The sequence below is a fragment of the Sylvia atricapilla genome, chromosome 4 (assembly GCF_009819655.1).
Source record: "Sylvia atricapilla isolate bSylAtr1 chromosome 4, bSylAtr1.pri, whole genome shotgun sequence".
NCBI classification, from domain to species: Eukaryota; Metazoa; Chordata; class Aves; order Passeriformes; family Sylviidae; genus Sylvia; species Sylvia atricapilla.
In genome coordinates this window covers 54,574,665-54,596,611 of record NC_089143.1, presented here as the reverse complement: position 1 = coordinate 54,596,611, position 21,947 = coordinate 54,574,665, and the positions used below count along the sequence as shown (strand labels likewise).

The following is a 21,947-nucleotide window of genomic DNA, read 5'->3' as shown; positions in this document are numbered from 1 at the left end:
GGAAAGAAACGTTCTTCCTCACATTTTCTACTCGTGATACAACGTGAACTCTATTTTCATTTAGTGTAAATAGGTCTGTTAACCCTAGTAGAATGGTGATGCATGTGCCTGTTAAACAGTTGGCTCTCTGTCTTTATGCTTATCCCATAGTAGAACTTGTATTAAGGGTCAGGTGACAGGTAATAGAACTGTTATTATCATGAATGTGATGGTCATGTGCTGTTTTACAGAATGAGAGGTTTAGGTGGTAATGGCATTAGAGTTCTGTACCTCCCTTGCTATTCACATAATTGCAGCCAATCCACTTAGTCATGCATCACTATCACCTTCGGGATCTGAAGTTGTTAATGCTTTATGTGAGGAAGCTCTTAAACAGCAAGAAACATGGCTTGTAGGGGAAGGTTGGTTTTGGGAGAGTGTGGCGTGCAAGATCAGTACCTGTCAGACGACTGGAGATGGTGGTTTATGTCCTTTTCTTCACCTCCATAGGTAGCAAGGCAGGAAATGACATTGCCAGTCTTCCCTTAAGGTGTGGCTGTCCTGCTAGGGGGGGTTACAAGGAAGGAAGTGGCCTGGTACCTTTTGGAACTTGTAAAGAGTATTACAGAGCATGCACTTCAAATGTCAGTGCTATAAAACAAGTCTTTTGGCACCAGGAGTGAGGTCAGTGTCAGCACTGAAAATGAGTCGTGCATTTGGAGCATTTAACAAACGTGGGCAGCCAGTCTGTGACTGACACAGCAGTGTGAGAGTCAGTGTGTGAAGAAAAGGAGGCCTGTGCTAGCTAGCACCTCTGCTGGTGTATCTGCCTGGGGGGAGCTGTGCTGGTGAAAAAGCTTTTAATAGAAAATAGAATGGGTAATAGGGAGGGGATTGTTAACACATTTTCTTGAAGTACAGTAAACACTGAAGCACTGTTAGTGTCTGAACATAGAGGAATTTAAAAAGGAATAAAAAGACAGGTGAGATGGAAAGCTGCTGTTTCCACAGCAGTCATGGCTTACAGAAGTAATAGAGCATGGTTTTTGAAGTTTCATTTCTGTTCCACGCACCAGCAAGAAATTTATAGCCAAAGCGGCACCTGATGGGAGCTCTCTGACTTCATCCCAGTAGGAAAAACGGGGTCTGGCTTCTTAGTGCATGGAGGAAAGTGTACTGTGGATTGCACCAGTGACAGTGTGTCTCATCAGGATTTCTCTGTGTGGTTTTGCAGTGTTTTGTAGAACACAACTGGTTTCACTTGATTGGCATCATATGTGGTCTTGCAATCTACAATTTCACAGTGGTAGACCTTCACTTCCCCTTGGCTCTGTACAAAAAACTCTTGAATGTGAAGCCCTGCCTAGAGGATTTGAAGGAGCTGTCCCCTACGGAAGGAAGGTATGGAAATCAAAATTTGCAGCTTTTCTGGGAAGGTAGACCATCCAGCTAAGAACAGGAAGTGCCAAACTAGGTAAAAGCTGATGAATAAAACACCTCCTGGTCCTTTTGAGTGACTGATTAATTTGGGTGACTGATCCTAGCAAAACATACGAGCTGGTGGTGAATTTTGTGTGGTACTTCTCCCCCACAGGCTGTTGGATCCGTCTGCTTAGGCTCCCACCCTCCTGACCCCCAGGAACTGGGTACCAGCACAGCCAAAAGACACCTCCCACACCTCTCTTTGAGAACAGGAGTGGAAGCCTGTCCCTGCCCTGTGTGGTTGTGTGCATGCTCCCAGATCCCAGCCTCAGCCTTTCCCCTTGAGCCAGGCTCACACTAGCAAGCAGGGAACTGTGTGTAGCACTGTGAATCATCCCATCCATGAGCCCAGAGCAGCTTTGACCTGCTCCCATGGCAGGAAGATGTTGAGTGGAGTGAAAGAATTACTTTTTCCAAGTGGTGTATCGGATATTTTCTACCAAATTGCATAGGAATACTGGTTCCCCCTGCCACTGGGAAGTTAAGATCCCACTGTCTGTCTGCTCGTCCTGTTTCTCTTTCTGAGTTGCCATCTGATTTGTCTACACAAAGTGACAGCTGTATTTATCAGTAATGAGGTGAAATGCCAGGAAGTCAGCAGCAGGATTTTGGGGGTAGCAGGGTATTTCCTGTATGATGAGCATAGAGATACAGTCCACCTCTGTCTCTTCCTCCACTCCCTCAGACCTTCGTGTGGTGATGACATAGAATTAGAACTTCAGAAGTGTTATTCTGTTCCAAAGCCAGGATCGTTAAGATGATCCATTAACTAGGTAGGCATAGACTGCATTGATAGTTTCTGTGGACTGGCATTTATACTACTACTAAGAAAGCATCTCTTTATTTGAGGGGTATTTCTTTCTTACTGCTTCAGGTGATTCAGATTCTCTCTTGCAATCCTACTACCCAGATGTATGATGCTGTTTACTTCTGCTGAATTTGTTTTCCTTGTTAGAGGTATGGCTTTAAAAATCTCTGATTATTCCTTTTTTCATTTCTTTCCCTACTTGTTATTTAGGAGTCTCCAGCAACTTTTAGATTACCCTGGGGAAGATGTGGAGGAGACATTCTGTTTGAATTTTACAGTAAGACACATTTGACATACCGACTCTCTGATGACTGTGGTACAGTAGAAGCCCATCTATATTTTCATGTGTATTCTGGCTTATTCCAAATGCCTACAGCGCATAGCCCATGCTAATGTTAAAATGTTCTTTGCTGACAGCTCCCTTCTTCTTTTGTATGTAAGCGGTCCTAAACACTGATCTAGTAAGTAGATTAAGCTGAGTGGTTTTCAGAACAGCCTTGTTGTCACTGTTTAAAGACCTGATGCTCTAACAGGTTGTGAGTGATGGGCTCATCTTGGTCTGGGTCATTTTTTGACTCTCTGTCCAAGGCCTGGCCTGGGGTAAACGCAATGTACCATAAAGTGCTCCACACTGTGACAAACCTTGCTGAGCAAGGAGAGTGGTGCCTATTTCCTTGGTGCATGAATGAGAGCACATAAACACTCTTAGATCAAATTTACCTCTGGAGTGAGTCAGATCTGCATCTGATTGTATCTCCTGCAGGACAGAGCTGTAATTTGGGATGAGGCGGTGAAAGCCATAGTGACAGTAATGCAGGCTGTAAAGAAAGGATACCTTTAAAGTAACAGAAGTTACTTTGCTCCAAGTTCTTTTTCATGTATGAGAGCCTCTTATGTCTATAGCAACTTGAAAATTGAGCCTTTTGCATTTTTTTCAGGTAGCCAGTTAGTATACAGAGTGTAGGTTTGTACTGGTGCCATCCTAGGCTGGCAAAAGCAGGAAAATGTCTGTGTCATTTATTCTTTCAGGGAGAGAGAATGAATTAACCGAGTTTCTGTTAAAAAAGGGAGTCCTTTTTGTTGCCAAAACTTGTGGATATAATTGAAAAAAGGTTTTTAGTTATCAATCTCTTGGGGTTTTTTTTTTTTCCCGGGAAATTTGCCTAAAATAATTTTTATTCCTTTCTAAGTTCACATTTCAACTTAATAGCAGTCCTGTAGCAAATGTAGGTGATGGAGGAGGGTGAAGCACAGAGGGTACTTGGAGCAGAGAACAGAAGTTTCTGCACATACCATTTTCTCTGGCCCACCCTTTATACACCAGTCCTCAGCTGTCTAAGTCTAAGAGGACTCTGTCTTTCCTGGGGGCATGTGCCCTGGAAAATGCCTCTTGTAAAATTAATTTCCTGTTTTTGTACAGATCTGCAGGGAAAGCTATGGTGTGACAGAGCAGAAGAACCTGGTTGAAGATGGAGATAAAATCCTGGTGCAGAAGGACAACAGGCAAGTGGGGCACCTGTGGGGATGGACTTGTGCTTGTGGTGAAGTCATGTGCCACAGAAACCCTGGCTGAAGGGAAATAGGGGGGTAATTAGCAGTCACTCAGAACAAATTTTAAGACCAGTTGCTCAAAAGTTACTGGGCACTAGTGGCACTTGAACAAAAATCAGGTTTTCATCATCTTTCCTCCAATGTTTGGAAAAGGTCCCATGCACTTGGATTGACATCTTCCCTAGAAAAGGTCTCTGTATAGACCCTTGGTAGTTTTCTCATTTTAAGTTGATATTGGAGGCATGATTTTTGGCCCTGGTTAATACCCCTGGTGACTCAGGGAGGAACTGTTTGTGACCAACAAAACTGAGCCTGGCAGACTTGTCTGTACTCCTGGTTCTGGAGCCGGAAACTTTCCTCTGAGCATGGCCTGACTCCCGTCCCTGATCCCAGCCAGAAGGACCTGCTGTACTTGGATCCATTTCCATTTGACTGAGCAGCCCAGAGTTATTACTAGCACAGCTACCATTCCCCTGCCTTTTTTTCTTTTTTTTTTTTTTTTTTTTTTTTTTTTTGTCCGAGTGCTAAACTATTTTCTTCCCATAATCTTGTAATTGGATTTCTACAAATGCCTTTTTTACTTGAACCAGTGTTCACATTCTTTCTCTGCTGGCAAAACATTGTGATCCAGTGACTACTCAGCAGCATGGTTAGGGGCTTGTGCTAGGATTGCTGAAGACCTTGCTGGCAAGGCTGGAGATGAAGTAATTTCCTATTAATCTGATTATTTAAAAGGGGTTTGAATGTGTCTGAGGCCATTGCTATAGCAAAAGCTTTGTCTGTGTTACTTCTTACCTACCGTACTACTGCTGAAAATGGTGCAATTACACAGCTAAAGAGCTGTCTCCATGCAAAGCCCACAAGGGGTGGAACCCTTTAGGTTTTTAGGTTGGGCATATACAATATATACGTATTCAAAAGAAACCTGCCTTTTTTTTTTTTTTTTTTTTTTTTTTTTTTTTTTTTTTTTTTTTTTTTTTACTGTATGCCATCCAGTACAAAGGAACAAAGATTTTAGCTGAGAACACTTGGGAAGAGCACCAGGGTTAACTACTGGAACTGTTCATTAAGTCAGGATAGGAAACAAGGGAAGAAAATCCTTTAGGAGAAGTAGTTCCACCAGCTTAACATTCCAAAATTCAATTGCTTTATCCTGACTGGAGTTTTGAACTCCAGCTAACCTCTAAATCCAAGTCTAGACATGACTGTCAATTTACCTTACAGTGCTTAATGACTTCCTCCACCTCTACACTTAGACACCAGGGTCCAATTTGCCACCCTGAAGGGTTTGCTGTGTGCATGTCTGTAGCACTGCCCTTCCCCTGTGAGGAGAGTTCATTGGGAACCGGGGAGTGCACAGGATTGCTGTAACTGACAGGTGCAGAGTAGGAAATGCCTGCATTTTCCCTTTCTCCTTTGGAGTTCATAAAATGCTCTTGATGCTGGGTTCATGACCGAAACAGCCCGAGAGGAATTAAGCAACAGTTAAGTGCTTAATCAGCTTGAATTTCCCTAATGCTCAGGTGACTGTGGGGAAAATGACAATAAAACCAATGCACTGGAAAATAACTCCCCCTTTGGTACATGATTTCTTACTTCAGGTGTTCATTTATGTTAGTCTTATTTCCTGTTTACTTCCTCACCTTTCCCTCGCTGCTTTTGCACAGTGTATGCAGTGAGAACTCCTCTACCAAAAGGCCAGAATATTTCCTCCAGCTCTAACCTAAAATCTTTACTGATGGTAGAGAACCTGGGGGACCTCCCATGTCACCTCTGCCAGGGAATAAGCAGACACATGGTGGCACTTGTTCCTGAACACCCTGTTCACATTGCAGTCACTTGGTGAGAGGAGGGCAATGGGTTGAGCCTGCTGGAGACTTGTGGTTACAAAACACTTTACAGGCAGAAACAGGAGAACTTGGCAGGGCTGCTGCTTAGACATGTATGATTAAAAGTGCTTTCCTTTGCCTGCTTTCTCTCAATGCATTAGGGAAGAATTTGTTGAAGCCTACGTAAATTACATCTTCAACGTCTCCATCCAGGAGTGGTACACGGCCTTTTCTACTGGCTTCCTGAAAGTGTGTGGTGGGAAGGTCCTGGAACTTTTCCAGCCCACAGAGCTCAGGGCCATGATAGTTGGAAACAGTAATTACAACTGGGAGGAACTGGAGGAGGTAAAGCTTCCCTCTTGTACTTTTTTTTTTTTTTTTTACACAAGTGCCAGGATTGTGCAGTTGAATGAGATGAGCATTAGTCTGTGTCAGGAGATGGGATAAGCCACGATGCATTTTCTTTTTTTGTGTGCTCCTTGTACACCTTGCTGTCACTCACATGAAAAGTTTCTCACTGTGCTGGCCTGCTACAGCTAAAGCTCAGGGAGGAAATTCGGGATGAGGAAGGACAGGCAGAAGGACTTCCATCTGCTTTTTTAGGGATGAAATCTATCACTGAAGGGAAGAGACAAAGGGTCTTCACCTATAGTAAAATTCCATTGCACAAGGGCAAAAACTACACAAGGGTTCAGAGGGCAGTCTGGACACCCAGAAAGGGTTGTATCCTCTCAAAATCTTTAGATCAGCAAGTCACTCACAGTGCAGAGTGTGTGATCCTGTTCAGGAGTTCAGCCTTTGAACAGGCACTCCAGAATTGCTCTCCACACTTGTAATTAGCTGAAAAGCAGAAGGCTAATGTCTTCTCACATTGCCAGGAGGGCCCTTGCCAGGTCTTTGAGCCATGCTGTTGCCCATCACCCGTCCTGTGTTCCCTTTCAAAGCTGTCAGGCACTGATGTGATACAGAATACAGAAAAGATCAGGTCTGGGTTCTGCTTAGTCTTTGTTTTCTAGTACCAACTGAAAACACGGTGTTTTGGTTTTAATAGAGCGCTGTCTATAAGGGAGACTACACTGCCACACATCCAACTGTGAGAATGTTCTGGGAGACCTTCCATGCATTTCCCTTGGAAAAGAAGAAGAAATTTCTCTGTAAGTATCTTGCAGTGGTGCAGCATCTCCTGGAACTGAAAGACTAGGGTGGGACTGGCTGCAGAGCTTCATTGCATTAGGCGGGGTGATCCAGCATGAGTAATAATACCTACTAGTCAGAGCTGGGGTTTCCTTCTCTTGTGGTTTGCTTCCTTTTGTCCTGGGTAGCTGGCTCTAGGTGGCCCTGCTAGAGCAGGGGGTTGGCCCCAAGGACCTCCAGAGGTCCCTTCAGCCTCAGCCACTCAGATCCTGTGACTGCTGGAAAGATAAAGGCCAGTGTTCTTGCCTGGCACTGGCCTTGCTGTGCTGCAGGCTCCTCTGGGAGCCAGCCATGGAGTCCAGTCAGGGTTTCAGCCCCTCCAGGCAGATGGGGCTCAACTTTGCCCGTGGGTGCAGCCCCAGTGGGAGGTCCCTCACCTGTCCCAGCTGCCCAGCCTTCCTTGTGCTCCTCGCAGTGTTCCTGACGGGCAGCGACCGCATTCCCATCTACGGCATGTCCAGCCTGCGCATCATCATCCAGTCGACGCCCAGTGGGGAGCAGTACCTGCCCGTGGCTCACACCTGCTACAACCTGCTGGACCTGCCCAAGTACAGCAGCAAGGAGATCCTCAGCGCCCGCCTCGTGCAGGCCATCGACCACTACGAGGGCTTCAGCCTGGCCTGACCCCCGGGGCCAGCACTGACTCCTGGGTGCTAAGCAAGAGAACCATGGGCTTGGGCTTTATTTTTGTAAGGGAATAGAGCTGAACTTTTTTTCTTTTTTTTTTTTTCTTTTTTTTTTTTTTTTTTTTTTTTTTTTTTTGCGGGGGGGGGCTGGGTAAATATAAATAATAATAATAATAATAGAGATGATGCAGTCTCAGCCTGATGCTGCAAGCATTCTGTGGGGCTTCAGCAGGGAGAGGCTCTTGCTTTGAATTTTTTCATCTGCTGGACAAAACCAGTTCAGTGGGCATTTCTGTTGTTTCCCCTCCAACTCGACATCACTGCCCTCCTGTAATTCCTTGTAGTTTGCTTTTATTACCCCCATACACACCCACTCTTACCTCTCCTTTTAATTCAGTTGAAATATTTTGGTGTCCCTCGCATTTAGGGTATAGTGGAAACTGAGGATTAAATAGCGATCTCCTCTTTGAAAAGCTGTGATTTCCCCCCACCCTTTTTTCCTCCCTTTTTAAATGCAAGCTGGTTCTTGCTTGCTTCGATTGGAAATATCTCCTCTGCCCTTCACCCCTTGGTGGATGGTCCTGGGCTGGGATGACATTTGTGACCCCAGAGTGGTGCATTAGCGATGTTCTGTCTTTTTTGCACCAGGATGTCTCATGGAAAATATGGTAGTTTACAGAGGTTGGCTTGTTTTTCCTCACTTGTCTTAACTTTGTTTTCAAGCTTTTCAAAACCTCAGAATCCCTCTGGAGTGGGGTTTGTGTTCAGGCTTGTGGAAGGACAAACCCTACCTATAATAGCAGGTTTCTCTAAATGCCTCCCTTTGCGTTGTGTTCCTGTCCTGGCGAGTCTGCAGTCTGGGGGGGGTGGGCAGCCCTCTTTTTCCATCCCAACAGCCCTGTTATTCCATTACAAGGTGAGGTGGCTGCTTTTACTGCTGCCACCTTTGTCCAGAGGAGCTGTGTGTGTGGATGTGCGAGTGCAGGGGTGTGTGAGTGTGGGAGGTATGTACAATCTCTCCAGTCTCATCAGGTCAGGTCAAAGAAAGGAGTAGAAGATCCCCATTTGAGTGATAGCCCCCTTTCTGGAGATGGGTTTGATCTTTGCAGTTAGGCTTACTTGACTTTGCCGTTTGAGAACAGCCCTCTCACTTGGCAGCTGTTTTGCCAGGGGGCCTGAAGGATAATCTGAGTGAATTAGACTGAAAATGTAGAAAAAAATCACTACCTAAATCTATCTTGTATGACTTTTGCCCTCTTTTCCTCAGTCTCACTCCCCCATTAAGTGAAGCTTGAATGATTTTTCTCCCTTCTCCCCTGCCATTTTTCAGATCTTGATGTAAATCTCATTTTAAGCCTAGGGTGGTTTTGACATTGACTTGTTATTAGGACATAGTATTTATGCACCATGTTCAATTTACAGTATTGAACTTTGCACCTCGTAACAAAAGGTTTTAGGCTTCTGGGTTTTTTCGTTTTGGTTGTTTTTGGTTTTTTTAAAGACAAGCTGTGGGCTACATGGAGAGCCCCCAGCCTCTTTCTAATGCAGCATTGAAGACAAATATACAGTTATATCAGATGTTTATTTTCGATGTGTGTGTACATAGTACAGTATTATGCAATAAATTTGATGTTTAATTCTGATGGAGTGGCTGCCCTTCCATGTTGGGAAGCAAAGGAGAGGCTGCTCCAGCACCAGCCCTGCCTCTCCCCCTGTCCTGTCTCAGGCAAAGGGAAGTCCTCCACAGAAGAGCTTGGACTCAAGACTCAAGAGCAGCCCTCAGTCATTCCATAAATGCATATGTGGTTAGATACATATATTGCACATCTTTATTTATGTTTAGGTGGATGGATCATATGTAGACACAGGAATATGCACGATTCCTCTTAGGTACAATGTAATGTGTGCACATTACTGTGTGACCTTTATTATTGTGCAAGGTCTAGCTTACACTGTATCTAGTGTATATTGTCCATATTTTGTATATGGTGTGTTGCATTTTTGTAGATAACATGTATTACACTACAGAGGTAAGTGTGTTTATGTTTTATATACTATATAAGTGCAGAATGTGTGTATAGTTATACTTATACATCACACATCTCTTTTCCAGTAGCAAGTGTCAGCCCTGTTAAGCGGAGGAGGAGGCAGGAGGAGCCAGGGCTGTTGAGGACTTTATGAGCCACTTTATTGAGCTGAGCCATCTTTGGCAACATCCCACATGGAACAGAAGCTGTCACCAAACACCTTCAGTCAAAATAGCTGTATTTTCTTGTTTTATACAAAATACAAAGCATACACATAATGTTTTTCTATCCATTTATGCTTAAAGGGACACCACTGATTCACTTTGAAGTTGCTTACATGAATCATGTAAACAGAGAACCGAGCCAAGTCACTGAGGTGTCATTAGATGGGGAATGCATTCCCGAGTTGTTTTTGTGCACCAAATGTAGTCTGAAGAAATGGGATTGTTAACAATTTTTTTTTTTTCAGACAGGCACCCACTCCCACCCTGCTACTGGCTTCTGCACTCAGCCAGCTCAAATATTTGCTATACACCAAGTTATTCACAAAACTATATATTGTTTGATGTATGTACAAATGCATTATTCCAGGAGCCGGTTCCCTGCATGCAGGTGTCCAGAGGGAATCACAAGGATCATAGACTTGCTGACCATACAAGCTGTAGCAGGTGTTCCACTCTGTGCTGTGAGTGACCAGGCAGGTTGGTAAAATTTGACTGCCCTCTCCAAGAGCTGGAGATATCAATCCGCTCCAGGCCCCAAAGGCAAGAGTTTTTTCTGTGAATGTTCTAAATGTAGGGCACCAAAACATGCAGTGAGTGTGTGGGGGTGGGCTGTCCACTTTGGACTCTCAGAGCCAATTCCTGTGTTTTCCCCCACCTAGCAAAGGCGCTCTGACACCACCATGCTGTGGCACTCAAAGCACCGAAACCTTAGTGAACACCTGAGGGAGAAACAGGAGGAGCCCAGGGAATCCTGCTCGCTACACCAGGGGCCCACTCTGCCCCATTTAGTCCCCTTCTACCGCTTGTGGGTTACTTTGTATTTCTCCAGGTACTGGAATCCCTGCGACATACTTTTTTTGATTCAACCTGTAACAATTTCAGTCTGGTTGCCCAGCTCTCACCTGGACATCAGCAGTCGATACTAACCTGCAAACAGCTCCAAAGACGGCTCCTCAGGCTGGAGGATGGCTGGCAGCACTTGCCCTCTGAACCTTGAACACACCAAAAATAACAACCGATGTAGCAGCAGAATGATTAAAAGAAAAATGCTTTAATTTGACTACCATTAACATAAGCATCCATTATTCAACTGTTCACTCAGGAGTAAACAAAATAAAACCAAATGCAACTTGTTAGAATGACAAGTTTTCCCTCTGTTTTTCACTCCTGCAATCTTACTTTGTGCACAACTCATTCATGTCCAGCATTTATATTTTAATGATTTATTATACTACAGTGTGGTGACACAGACACATGTCCAAGGCATGTGTATGAATGGGAAGCCAAACAGATCTTACTGCCATCCTACAGCAGCCAGCTTTGTTCTAGTGACATGGAAAGAGATTGTCTTACACTAAACATCTTATTTATGTCACATAAAGTACAATTTTGTACAGAACACCTTTCAAAAAGCACAGTCTTCTACTTAATGTTCTCCAGTCAATAATCATTGATGTTGGCACAGACAGATCATCAAACAAAATGCACAAGTGTTGCTTGGATTGGCTTGGTGTGGTGGGGCAAACATAATTTCTGCCTCTTTGTGGTCAGTGGGAAGTTGAATCATCTGAGGGAGATAAAGACAACATTTTAGTACTCAGGAGTCCTCCTCCTGCACAGGTTTGGGAGAGGGGAGTCACAGCATCTGCAAACCCAGGACAAAGTTCAGCATCAGTACATGTCTTTCCAGGACTGGAATTTCAAGATTAATTTCTCTCTGATAATCTTTTCTAGAAGTTCCCTTCACAATGAGGCAGTTGAAGTTTTACTTTATTTTTGCCACAGGGAAGAACTTGAACAGTTCAAAAAGAGATGGCTAGGTGTGGGTGGTTTTTTTTTGTTTGTTTTTGTTTTGGTTGGTTTGTTTTGGGGGTTTTTTTGTGTATAATCTCCATTAATAGGTTTTGTAACTTTTCATTTTCAAAGTTCAAAAGTATAAAGTCTAGAAAGTGCATAACTGTACTTATATTTCATAGAAACTATCTGAAATTCTAGCAATATGCCATGTAAACAGCAGTAACTAAGCATCAGAAAATGCTACAATCTCATCAGTTTAAAAATAAAATGTTCCCTACGTATCATTTATCAAGATATGTCTGGGGGAAAACTCAGCTGTTGGGGGTGTCTTAGGCTGCAATGCAAGATGTAACCAAATGTATTCTATTACCATCTGTTAAAAGCAGGTGGGGCAGTGTTTCTTTATCTCTTCCATGACACATCCTCCCTCCAGGCAGATATCTTCTGTTAATGGGCCATTGAGTCTCTGCATGACTGATAAAACCACATCATCCCATGGGGAGATGCTCCACCCAGGAGGAGGAGTCAAGCATGCCTACCTGGATATAATCTGAGATTTGGAACACCACAAGCAGCCTTTTTCCTCTCGATTCCCAGAGGAAGATCAGACCCTTCTACATCACCACTGGACTTTCAGGGGAAAACAACACCCTTCTACAGGATCATTGTATCAACAGAACCACATCTGTCACTCCAGGAGGACTGCAGCCATCATTTAATCAGACTGCTACCAACATCCTGACCAACAGGGTGTCTGTCACAGGTGTGTATTCTGACTCTGTCGTTGTTTCTTCTGTACTATGCATCTTATTTTAATTTTCCTAGTAAATTGTAGTTCTGACGTGGGATCTCCCACTGGTTTGCTTTCAAACTAGCACAGGGGGTTAGGTTTCCTTCCTTTTGTTTCTTTTTACTTATAGATTTTTTTCCCCCCCTGTATCCTGCTAGGAAGCACTAACGACTGGGTACTTAAAAAAAACAAGGCAAGTGGCCAAACTCAGGGGAGAAGTGCATCTGTTGTACTTTTCATCTGGGAGTTTCTCTCTGAGGGGCAGAGATACCATGAGAATTGGGCAGGTAAAGGACAGGGCTGGGGCAGATCCTAGCTCTCTTTCCTCCCTCTTGGCTTCAGAGGAGGACAGTTGGAGCTGCTGCCTGGGGAAGGGAATTAGCTTTTGCCACCACTTTCCTGGCCACCTTCCCAGCTGCCTCTCCCGGCTCTGCTTCACATCTCTTAGGGCTAACTGTGGAAATCAACAGGGAGCAGTAGATGCAGGATGCTGAGGAATGTGATAAAAGCTGGAAGTGTAGCCACATGCCAGGCAATCATGAGAGCTGGGATTGGGATCAAGGAAGAAGATTGGAAACACACCTGGATGGAAGATGCAGACAGTTGTGTTGCTCATAACGCCCTGGAGTGTGCCCGAGCCATTTATGCCTATGCCTTGCAGGTCTTCCTGAGCAAGAAGAATGTGTGGTTGCAAGCAGCCTACTTTGAAAAGAACCATGGGACCAGAGAATCCTTGGAGGCTCTTTTGCAGAGAGCTGTTGCTCACTGTCTTAAAGCAGAGCTGCTGTGGCTCATGGGAGCCAAATGCAAGTGGCTGGCAGGAGATGTGCCAGCAGCCAGAAGCATCTTAGCCCTGGCTTTCCAGGCCAACCCCAACAGCAAGGAGATCTGGCTGGCTGCCCTGAGGCTCGAGTTGGAGGACAATGAGTATGAAATACTGAGGAGGCTGCTGGCAAAGGCTCACAGCAGTGCCCCGACAGAAAGGGCCTTCATGAAGTCTGTGAAGTCAGAATGGATGCTTGGGAACATTGATGCAGCCCAGGAACTCTGTGAGGAAGCCCTGAAGCACAATGAGGACTTCCCCAAACTGTGGATGATGAAGGGACAAATCAAAGAACAAAAAGAGCTGTTAGAGAAAACACAGACTTACAATCAAGGGTTGAAGAAGTTCCCCTATTCCATACCCCTGTGGCTTTTGCTGTCCAGGATGGAGGAGAAAGTCAGGCAACTGACTAGAGCAAGAGCCATCTTGGAAAAGTCTTGCCTGAGGAATTCAAAGAATCCAGATCTCTGGTTGGAGTCTGTGTGCTTGGAGTTGGGCTGGGCTGAAGAACATTGCTAACACTCTGATGGCCAAGGCACTGCAGGAGCACTCCCATTCAGGAATTCTGTGGTCAGAAGCAATTTTCCTTTAAGCATGACTGCAGCAAAAGACCAAGAGTGTGGATGCTGTCAAATGTGACCATGACCCACGTGTCCTGCTGGCTGTGGCCAAGCTGTTCTGGAGCAGGCGTAAAATAACCAAGGCCAGAGAGTGGTTCCACTGCATAGTAAAGATACATTCTGACCTGGGGGATGCTTGGGCCTTCTTTTACAAATCTGAGCTCCAGCACAGCGCAGGGGCACAAGAAGAGATGAGGAAGCGCTGTGAGAATGCCAAACCTCGCCATGGACAGCTCTGGTGTGATGTCCCAAGGACACAGAATTGGCAGAAAAAGATTGGAGAGATTCTTGTATTTGTGGCAGCCAAGCTGAGAAATACCTTCTAGAGTGTGTGGGCCTCAGCTGTCTCAGAGGACCCTATAGGACTTGACCTGCTCGTGGTGCATTTGCCCTTTCAGTGACACAGATTTCAAAGGACAGTTAAGTTTCTTCCCTTTTGTTCCTTTTTACTTACAGACTTTTTTTCTTCACATAACCTGCTAGGAAACCACTAATGACTGGGTACTTCAGAAAAACTGGGTGCTTAAATGAAACAAGCGGCCAAGCTCAGGGGAGAAGGGCACCTGGTTGCCTTTCTCTTATCTGGGAGTTTCTCTCCGAGGGGCAGAGATACCACAGGAATTGGGCAGATTAAAGGACGGAGCTGGGGCAGCTGCTAGCTCTCTCTTTCTTAGCTTCGGAGGAGGACAGTCAGAGTTGCTGCTTGGGGAATTTGCCAGAGCCCATCTGGAGCTGTTCTTATGCCATGGGGTGAGCTTCTGCTTGTGAGATGAGAACTGGGATATTATTAACACCTACCTCACTAAAAGAGGGACCTATCACCACCTGCTCGGGTGCCTGGGATACCGAGCGTCCCCCCTCTCTGCCCTGCTGGGAGCCGCTGCCCCACCCTAGCTTCTTCTGGGGCGCTGCTCCGAGCTTTCGCTACATGGTAGCCCCGCAGCCCTTGTTTGGCAGGATGTCCTGCTGTTCCAGACACAGCTCCACAGCTTCTGGTACATACAGCAAGGGTACCACCCTGGGATTTCTGCTCATGCCTGCTGGCCCAGCTGCTCTGCTCCTGCCTGCCTTAGCAGACACTTGTCTTTCAAACCAAGACAGACAGGATATGGATGAAAGGAAAGAGCTTTCTCCCAAAAGGAAAAACTGTTTCCTTTTTTCCCCAGCATGGCCATCAGCCTCTGTGGGACATGGGACCATTGTTACATAAGGAGACAGGAGCAGTCTTATGAGGCTCTGCTGGCTTTTCCGTGTTGATTCCTGAATCCTCCCTGCAAACACAAGTTTTAATTAGAGCTTGTATGGATTCTGACATTCCCCCTTTAGTGTTTGGCCCATCTGATATTGGTTCCTTGTTAGCAGACCAGGGTTGCTGCTGTTGGAATACCCTGAGTGTCCTAGAAGGAGATGGGTGGAGTTTTGGGAGCAGCCCAGCAGTACAGTGAAAGGTCTGACCTGAGTCCTCTTCTTTAGGTCCTTTAGTTTGGTCTCTGCTAACAAGCTGCTGCACAGCTTGGAGGTTTTCCTCCAACCCGAGCAGCTGGAGCATTTTGTCAAATTGAAAAGCATGTTTTTAGAGAACTTTTCCTCAATTCTTAAATGTATATAGTAAAGCTTATTCTTTTAGGTGTCCGAGTTCATTAAGCACAGTGGTGGTTTAAAGTAACAAGGCAAAACTCAGCAATCCCTGAAAGCCCTTTTGAAGGAAGAACATTTGTTTAGAGTTGTTGGGAGACTGTGCTCTTACACAGCTGTGACTGCCTGTGCCTGGTTGGTCTGGGATGGCTCCCTCCAAGTGCAGATAGAGAAAGCAAACTCAAGAGGGGGAAAGCTTTATGTTTGGGACTCTTTGTACGTTGCCTTCAATTTTCTACACTTTTAATGTGTACTATTTTTATCCCGACCTCCTGACTTTCTTGTGATCGTGTGTTGTGGCAGGCAGAAGAATTATAAAAGGAAGGCCTTATAAAATCGGGTCCGCACGGCTTTCACCGCCACCGCTGACCGGGCAGGGCCGAGTTCGGGATCTCATCCCTGTGGCTGTGTTTGTGGTTCCCTTTCCCCCACAGCAGCTGCGGCGTGGCAGCGCCGGAGGTTTCTCTCTCTTTGCCCTCCTCTCGTTTCCCCGCGGGCAGCACAGCCGCTCTGCCCCAGCGCCGAGTGCGCTCTGACCGCCTCTGCCCAATGAAGCTGTACCAGGCACTGGGTTTGAACGCCTTGAAAACCTGGTGATAGAGGGGTTTTGAAGTTAATTTTGTTTTCTGAGTGAATTCTAATTTTTTACAGCTTTACGGTTGCTGGAGACAGAAAGCAGTAAATGCAGTGCCTGATTACCTGTCAAAGATTTCAACATAATCTGATTTCTTTAACAAGAACGTTAACAAATTTGCCAGATGACACAAAATCCAAGGGCAAGAAGCTACTCAGCTGTTCAGCAGTCTGCCAAATTACACATTATTGTCTTCTTTCAGTTACCCTGCACTCTAAAAAGTCTTACTAAACTTCTGTTTCCATGAAATTTGCAATCGCCATGGATTTTTCTTGTAACTAAATTACTTATAAGTTTGATACACTTGTTGTAACTTTTATCCCTCCAGCAGACCATCATGTTATTTCTCTTATGGACTGGTCCCTTTTTCATTTTCTTTTTGTGTTAGTCACAGTAGAATGAGTCACATCTTGTTGTATCTATAACTTTTAAGGTACTAATTTGCAGTTATGTTTAGCTAAGGTCCAATAATATAACGCTCTCTTACCTTCTGTTAAGTTGAGCACGGCTGAGTTCCGTTAATTTTGTAAATTCCATGTCTGCTAAGTTTCAGTATTATTAAGTTTAGACAATGTTTTATTCCATTTTTCAGAGATTGCTAATTACCCTAATTTCACATGTTTTATTAATTATGTATGTTATCTGAAATATTCCTGATTGTTGTATTTAAATTAGTCCTGGGTGCTGTAAATTTCTGGTTTTAGTAGATACATTGTTCTGGTTTGATCTTCCCTTCATACTCATAAGAAAAGACATGCATCTCATTTTTTAATGAAGAAGCAGAATTTCTTGCCTTAAGAATGTTCAAATGCAATATGTACATTAAAGATTAAGACAAATAGTTTTGAATAATGCAATATTTACATTAAAATCTTGGAAAAAAGATCATCAGATCTAGATCCCAAATGAATGTGCAACAGCAAAGCCTAATTGATTCATTAACTTAAAGAGAAGATAGGCATGTGTTTTTATCATCAACAGGTTAAAAGTAGTCATCTATGTTTGGAACCCTGGAGGCTGAAAATTTCTGTGCTGAGGGGTGCTGACCCCCAAGAAGGCACTGCATTTGACTTGAGGCCTTGGAACAGGCTTCTGAAACTGAGCGATTGCACTGGAGTTGTGGGTGTGTAGTTTGAATAGTATTGTGTGATCTCACAGGGTGAAAAACTTAGATTTTGGGGGTTTACTATATAGTAATATATATGGGACAATGTGGAGGATTTAGGGCATTGTCTAAGTCCTCCTTCTTCTTGGTTTCAGCTGTTTTTTTTTTCTATTGGGCTGAAGAAGGTCCGTGTTGTGGCCCTTGGGTGGTCAATTATTGGCTTAAAGTTATAAATAGTATAGGTGTCATCTCGTTATTGAGTGATTAGAGGTTAAATAACCTTGTTAGAGATTAGAGCCATCCATTTTACCTCTGCTTTCTAGCTTGCTACTTGCTCACAACTCGTGAGACTGCACTATAGATAAAAATTAATAAACAGTGAGTCCAAACACAAAACTACAACTCCCATGTGTTAATCCCAGCTCTAACACGAACAAAAGAAGATAAAAACCTCACAATCTATTCATCTGAGCAGGCAGCAATTACATCTGAGAAAATGAGGCCCAGTGAGAAGAGAAATGACTTCACCACCAGCCAGCCTTTGTAATCAGAGCAAAAGCAGGAGTGCCAGAGCAGGGCTGTGTCTGGAGACTGACAGAGGAAACTTGTCAAAAAAAGCCTTTTGTCACCATCGTGGTACAGTGTTCCTACTAACCTCCTTCAGTTATTCCCTGTTCCAGGCTCCCAAAAAGACATTCTGTGATGTCACAGATCAACATTTCCAGCAGATGGACTTACTCCTGAGTGTCAGCTATTTGGACTTTAAACAATTTATCTGAATTTCCCCCAGAGACACTGGACATTCTTTTTATTTTTCTCATGCTGCGAGACCCTGTGTCAGTGACACGATTGGATTTAATAAGTTTTTTGATTGTAATCAGTTTTTGATGCATCTTGTCCTGCATTTCATAGATAACCAGAAATAACCTTAATAAGATGCAAATTGTTTTAACATCAGGACATAGGAGCTTTTTAAAATTAATTAAAAAGGGGGATGTTGTGACAGGTAGAAGAACTATAAAAGAAAGGCATCATAAAATCAGGCCTGCTCTATTAAATTAACAGCTAGCCTGACATCTTTTCTAAGTGCAGTTTTAAGCAATTTGCAAGTTCCTATGCAAAAACAATCTTGGTATGACAGGTTCCTTAACACAACCACCTATTCTTGGGTTGAAAAATAAGTGCATCTGTGTAAACAATAAGATCTTTTCCATGAGGACCCATACAGGGAAAATGTAAACAAGCTGAATCTCAGCACACACACACAGAGGTCACCTTCTGACCAAACAATGCAGTAGTAATAAAACTACCAGGCAATAGGATTTCAGAAAAGCTGCAGAAAATTCAGAACGACAGGGGGAATACCTGTGGGTGCTCAGCTGTGCCACAAATTAGCACATTTTACATGAAGCTGTGAGTCGTTTGCTGCTTCCTGCAAATCTGAGTATTTATTCCTCCATCTATGAGCTTAATTTGTGAGGAGGCAGGTTAAGGCTGATTGTGTCAGGGGTTTATTGCTGTTTGCTTTTCCTTCCCTTCCCAGAACTGTCTGAGGAGAAGAACTGTGAGCTGAGAATGGCAGGAGGGATTTACTGAGAGGTGACACCACAAGACTCCATTTTGCCACCACAGCCACACCAGCAGAGATGAAGGAAATGTTCACAGCAGCTGGGGCTCGTCTGATCACTGACAAAGGAGAAAAACACGGAACCATCACTGCCAGGGTTGGTTTGGGATTTCTGTGGATCTTTTCTACCTGTCTGTGGATGTGCAGCATGTCCAGTAGTAAATTTGCTCCTAATTTGTTAAAGTATCACAGCAAGAGTTTAAATGAGACCCTGCTTTAAAGCCTGGAGTGGGTTTTTTGATTAGTCATTGTAGAATTCAAGTAATTACCATATTTTTAATGCCTGTAACCCATTCATGCTGCTGTGTCATCACCAGAAAAGATAATGTTGGCTGCCCACACATGATGCTGATGTTTCCTGCTCCTGATTTCCTCTGTTCTGTTTCCTGTGCCTTGCTCTTAGTCTATCTCCTGCAGGAAGATTTCTGCAGGCTCTTTAGAAAACAAATAATGTCAAGATTATTTTCTGAAGTTCCTATTTCTCAACTCTGTGTGAAAGCACTGCACACATTGCTGTGCTTGTGTCTACCCACTGTACACAGACACAGGACCCAAAAAACGAGCAGCTTTTGCATTTCATTGCATTTCATTTCATGTTGTGTTGAAGTCACGATGTCTGTGGGATCTGCAGCTCCATGAACAGAGTTTTGGAGTGACTGCTCTCGGGATCGATGCTGTCACCGAGGACAGCACACAGAGGTGAGCTCACCACTGACTGGCACAGGGATGCTGAGAGGAGAGATCTCACTGTCCATGCTTTTAGGTAAATTTGAAAAACAGTTATGTAGATGAAGCAGTGCATTTGAGTTTTGCCAGTGAATTCTGTCCCTGTGTCAAAGGTCTGTGTAAATACATGAGATTATCTGACAGACCAGGTCAAACACACAGCTTCTCATTTCCAAGTGAGAGTGTTTCCTTGTGTCAGCCACATCTGTAAATTCAGAGTCTGTTTTTTCATTTTTTCTGGGTTTTTTTTTATTTTTTCATCAGGTTTGGATGGGACACTCTATGACTTCTTTAATGGCTACGAAGACTTGAAAAACAAGAAAATCAGATTTGTGGGGAAGGCAACTGAGAGAATACAAGATTATTTACGGCACCTGAGATACTTTAGGTAAGAGGTTTTGCCTTTCCTTGATAAAGAAACTGTATAAAGTTTCAAGAACATGCAAAAAGATACCAGTGATGTAAAAGAGTTGTAGTTGTCATATTTCCTTCCCAACCTAAATGATTTTATGATTGTAAGTGAAACAGTTTTCTTATCTGACACCCAGGGGCTTTATTTGGCAGATTTTACGGAAGAATTGCAGAGAAACCTGGAGATCAATAACCTAATACACTGCAAGCAATTAAAGAAAATGCCAAAGGCTTGGCTGGAATATCAGGGGAAAGGATTTGGGTGGAACTTTAAAAACAATCTTTGTGGAAAGAAGAATGTCAGTCATTTGGTTCAACTTATGTATGAGCTGGATATTGCCCAGTACATAGGTAAAGTGAAATGAAGTTTGATTTCTTACTCCTCTATCTTACACAGACAGAATTTTGTTGCAAATTGAGGTCAAACTTGGGTTTACACAGAAACTAGATTTTATTTTTATCCTGTGCTAACACTCACTTTTCTTATTAACACTTCTTTGCCCTTCTTGTGTGTTTTAGGGCTACCACTTGATGGGAATTTAGAGAAATTTGCCAGAGTCACTAAAAATCAAAAATCTGTTTCCAAAACCCATGAATGTCCTGACATCCTTGTTCAAGGGGAAGAATGATGTCACAAACCTGGACCTGAGGCTGAAAATCTCCAAGGAAGAAAAAAGCCTTGGCCTTCTCTTGGTGAAGCACAGGCAGGAGTTAGACCATACCAGGACTTCCTGATGGATGTGAGTGGAGTTCAGATTGCTTCATTTGGGGCTTCACAGTGAACTGAATTCATTTTAAGATATTTCTACAAAACAAATCTACTGTATTTTGGCAGTTCTGAGCATCCTGTGCTCTGTAGCAATTTTGGACTGGTTTAAAAGTCAGTCAGGCTGAAAAAATGTCACGTTCTGTTTCTTGTGGCCTTACCTGGGACTGGCACTTTGCTGTGCTGTCCTACTGCAATATGGAACAGGAGCTGGACCTCAAGGACAATTTGGCTTTTTTCTGTGAAATTCAGCTTTGAATTGTGCAAGGAAAATCAGTGGAATTCCTGGTGTTCTTCCCAAGGCCCACTGTTCCTTAGGCAACCTGGGACGTTCTTCCACAACACAGTGAGGTGACTTCCAGGTGAATTCTGCACTTCCAGAGCAGCACCTGATCCTGGGGGCAAGGACCAGTCCCCTGGGCCAGGCCTGTCTCCCACAGGAAAGGTGATGGATAAGGATGACAGCCATCACCTGGGATTCAGGGAGTCTCCAAGGCTCTCCCAGAGCCTGCAAGGCTCCATTTTAACACCTCTGAGGCAGGAGAGCTCCTTGCTTCCATACTCCCAGATTGTCCAAGGCCTTGCCTGACAAGGAGTAATGGGAATAGCACAATGCTGAGCACGCTTGGAGCTGGTTTTGCTCTTTCATACTGAACTCTCTCTTTTTCCCCCTTTTTTCTTCTAGTCTAGGGAAGCTAACACCCTGATCTTGGAGCTCCTCAAGTAGGAAGGAGAGGAAGAGCTTTTGAAAGAAACACAGGAATGGACTGTGCCCTCCTTCCCCATCCGTGGCCACCATCTCTAGAAGATGGGGCTGCCCTCTGGGAAGGGAACTGGGACAGCACTGCAGCAGCTGAGGGATGGGTGGAAAAAGAGTGGATACCACATGGATAATGAGGAACTGCTGAGCTGCCTGAAGAAGTTGTAAAGTGAGTAATACCAGAACTCTTTGTGCCCTGATCCGAGTGGAACTGAGCTCCCAGGAAACTGAGCCTCTCACAGCCAACTGAGCATTTGTCACATTTAACATTTTCATTACTAATTCCTAACTTCTGCAAGGAGAAGTTTCATTTTATAATAGTGTAAAACACTGGTTGGCAAATCCACCTCCTCAACCTCTCTTTGCTGTTTTTAGTGATAAACATTTACTGCTTTATCATGACTTAGGGCATGAGAGGTGACAGCAAGATTTTTCTCCTTCTGACTTTCTATATATTAAAAAAAGAAAACCAAAAAGGTTGTTTGCATCCTCTAGATAAAATCACGGAGGGGTTTTGATGTGCCTAGGCAAAT

At 44.0% G+C, this 21,947-nt stretch overlaps 1 protein-coding gene and 2 pseudogenes across 1 annotated transcript in view; all 3 read left to right on the top strand.

The window, feature by feature from the left end:
* HERC3 (HECT and RLD domain containing E3 ubiquitin protein ligase 3) overlaps positions 1–9,112 on the top strand; it is a 45,163-nt gene extending 36,051 nt beyond the window's left edge. The window contains exons 20-25 of the mRNA XM_066317945.1: positions 1,214–1,380; positions 2,480–2,546; positions 3,690–3,772; positions 5,811–5,994; positions 6,701–6,803; positions 7,259–9,112. Coding sequence (XP_066174042.1) covers positions 1,214–1,380; positions 2,480–2,546; positions 3,690–3,772; positions 5,811–5,994; positions 6,701–6,803; positions 7,259–7,467 — 813 coding nt within the window. The 3' untranslated portion in view covers positions 7,468–9,112. The remainder of the gene's footprint in view (positions 1–1,213; positions 1,381–2,479; positions 2,547–3,689; positions 3,773–5,810; positions 5,995–6,700; positions 6,804–7,258) is intronic.
* Positions 9,113–9,481: 369 nt separating this feature from the next.
* LOC136360840 (pre-mRNA-processing factor 6 pseudogene) lies at positions 9,482–14,166 on the top strand (annotated as a pseudogene).
* Positions 14,167–19,422: 5,256 nt separating this feature from the next.
* Positions 19,423–21,808, top strand: LOC136360839 (CCA tRNA nucleotidyltransferase 1, mitochondrial-like; annotated as a pseudogene).
* Positions 21,809–21,947: the final 139 nt, after the last annotated feature.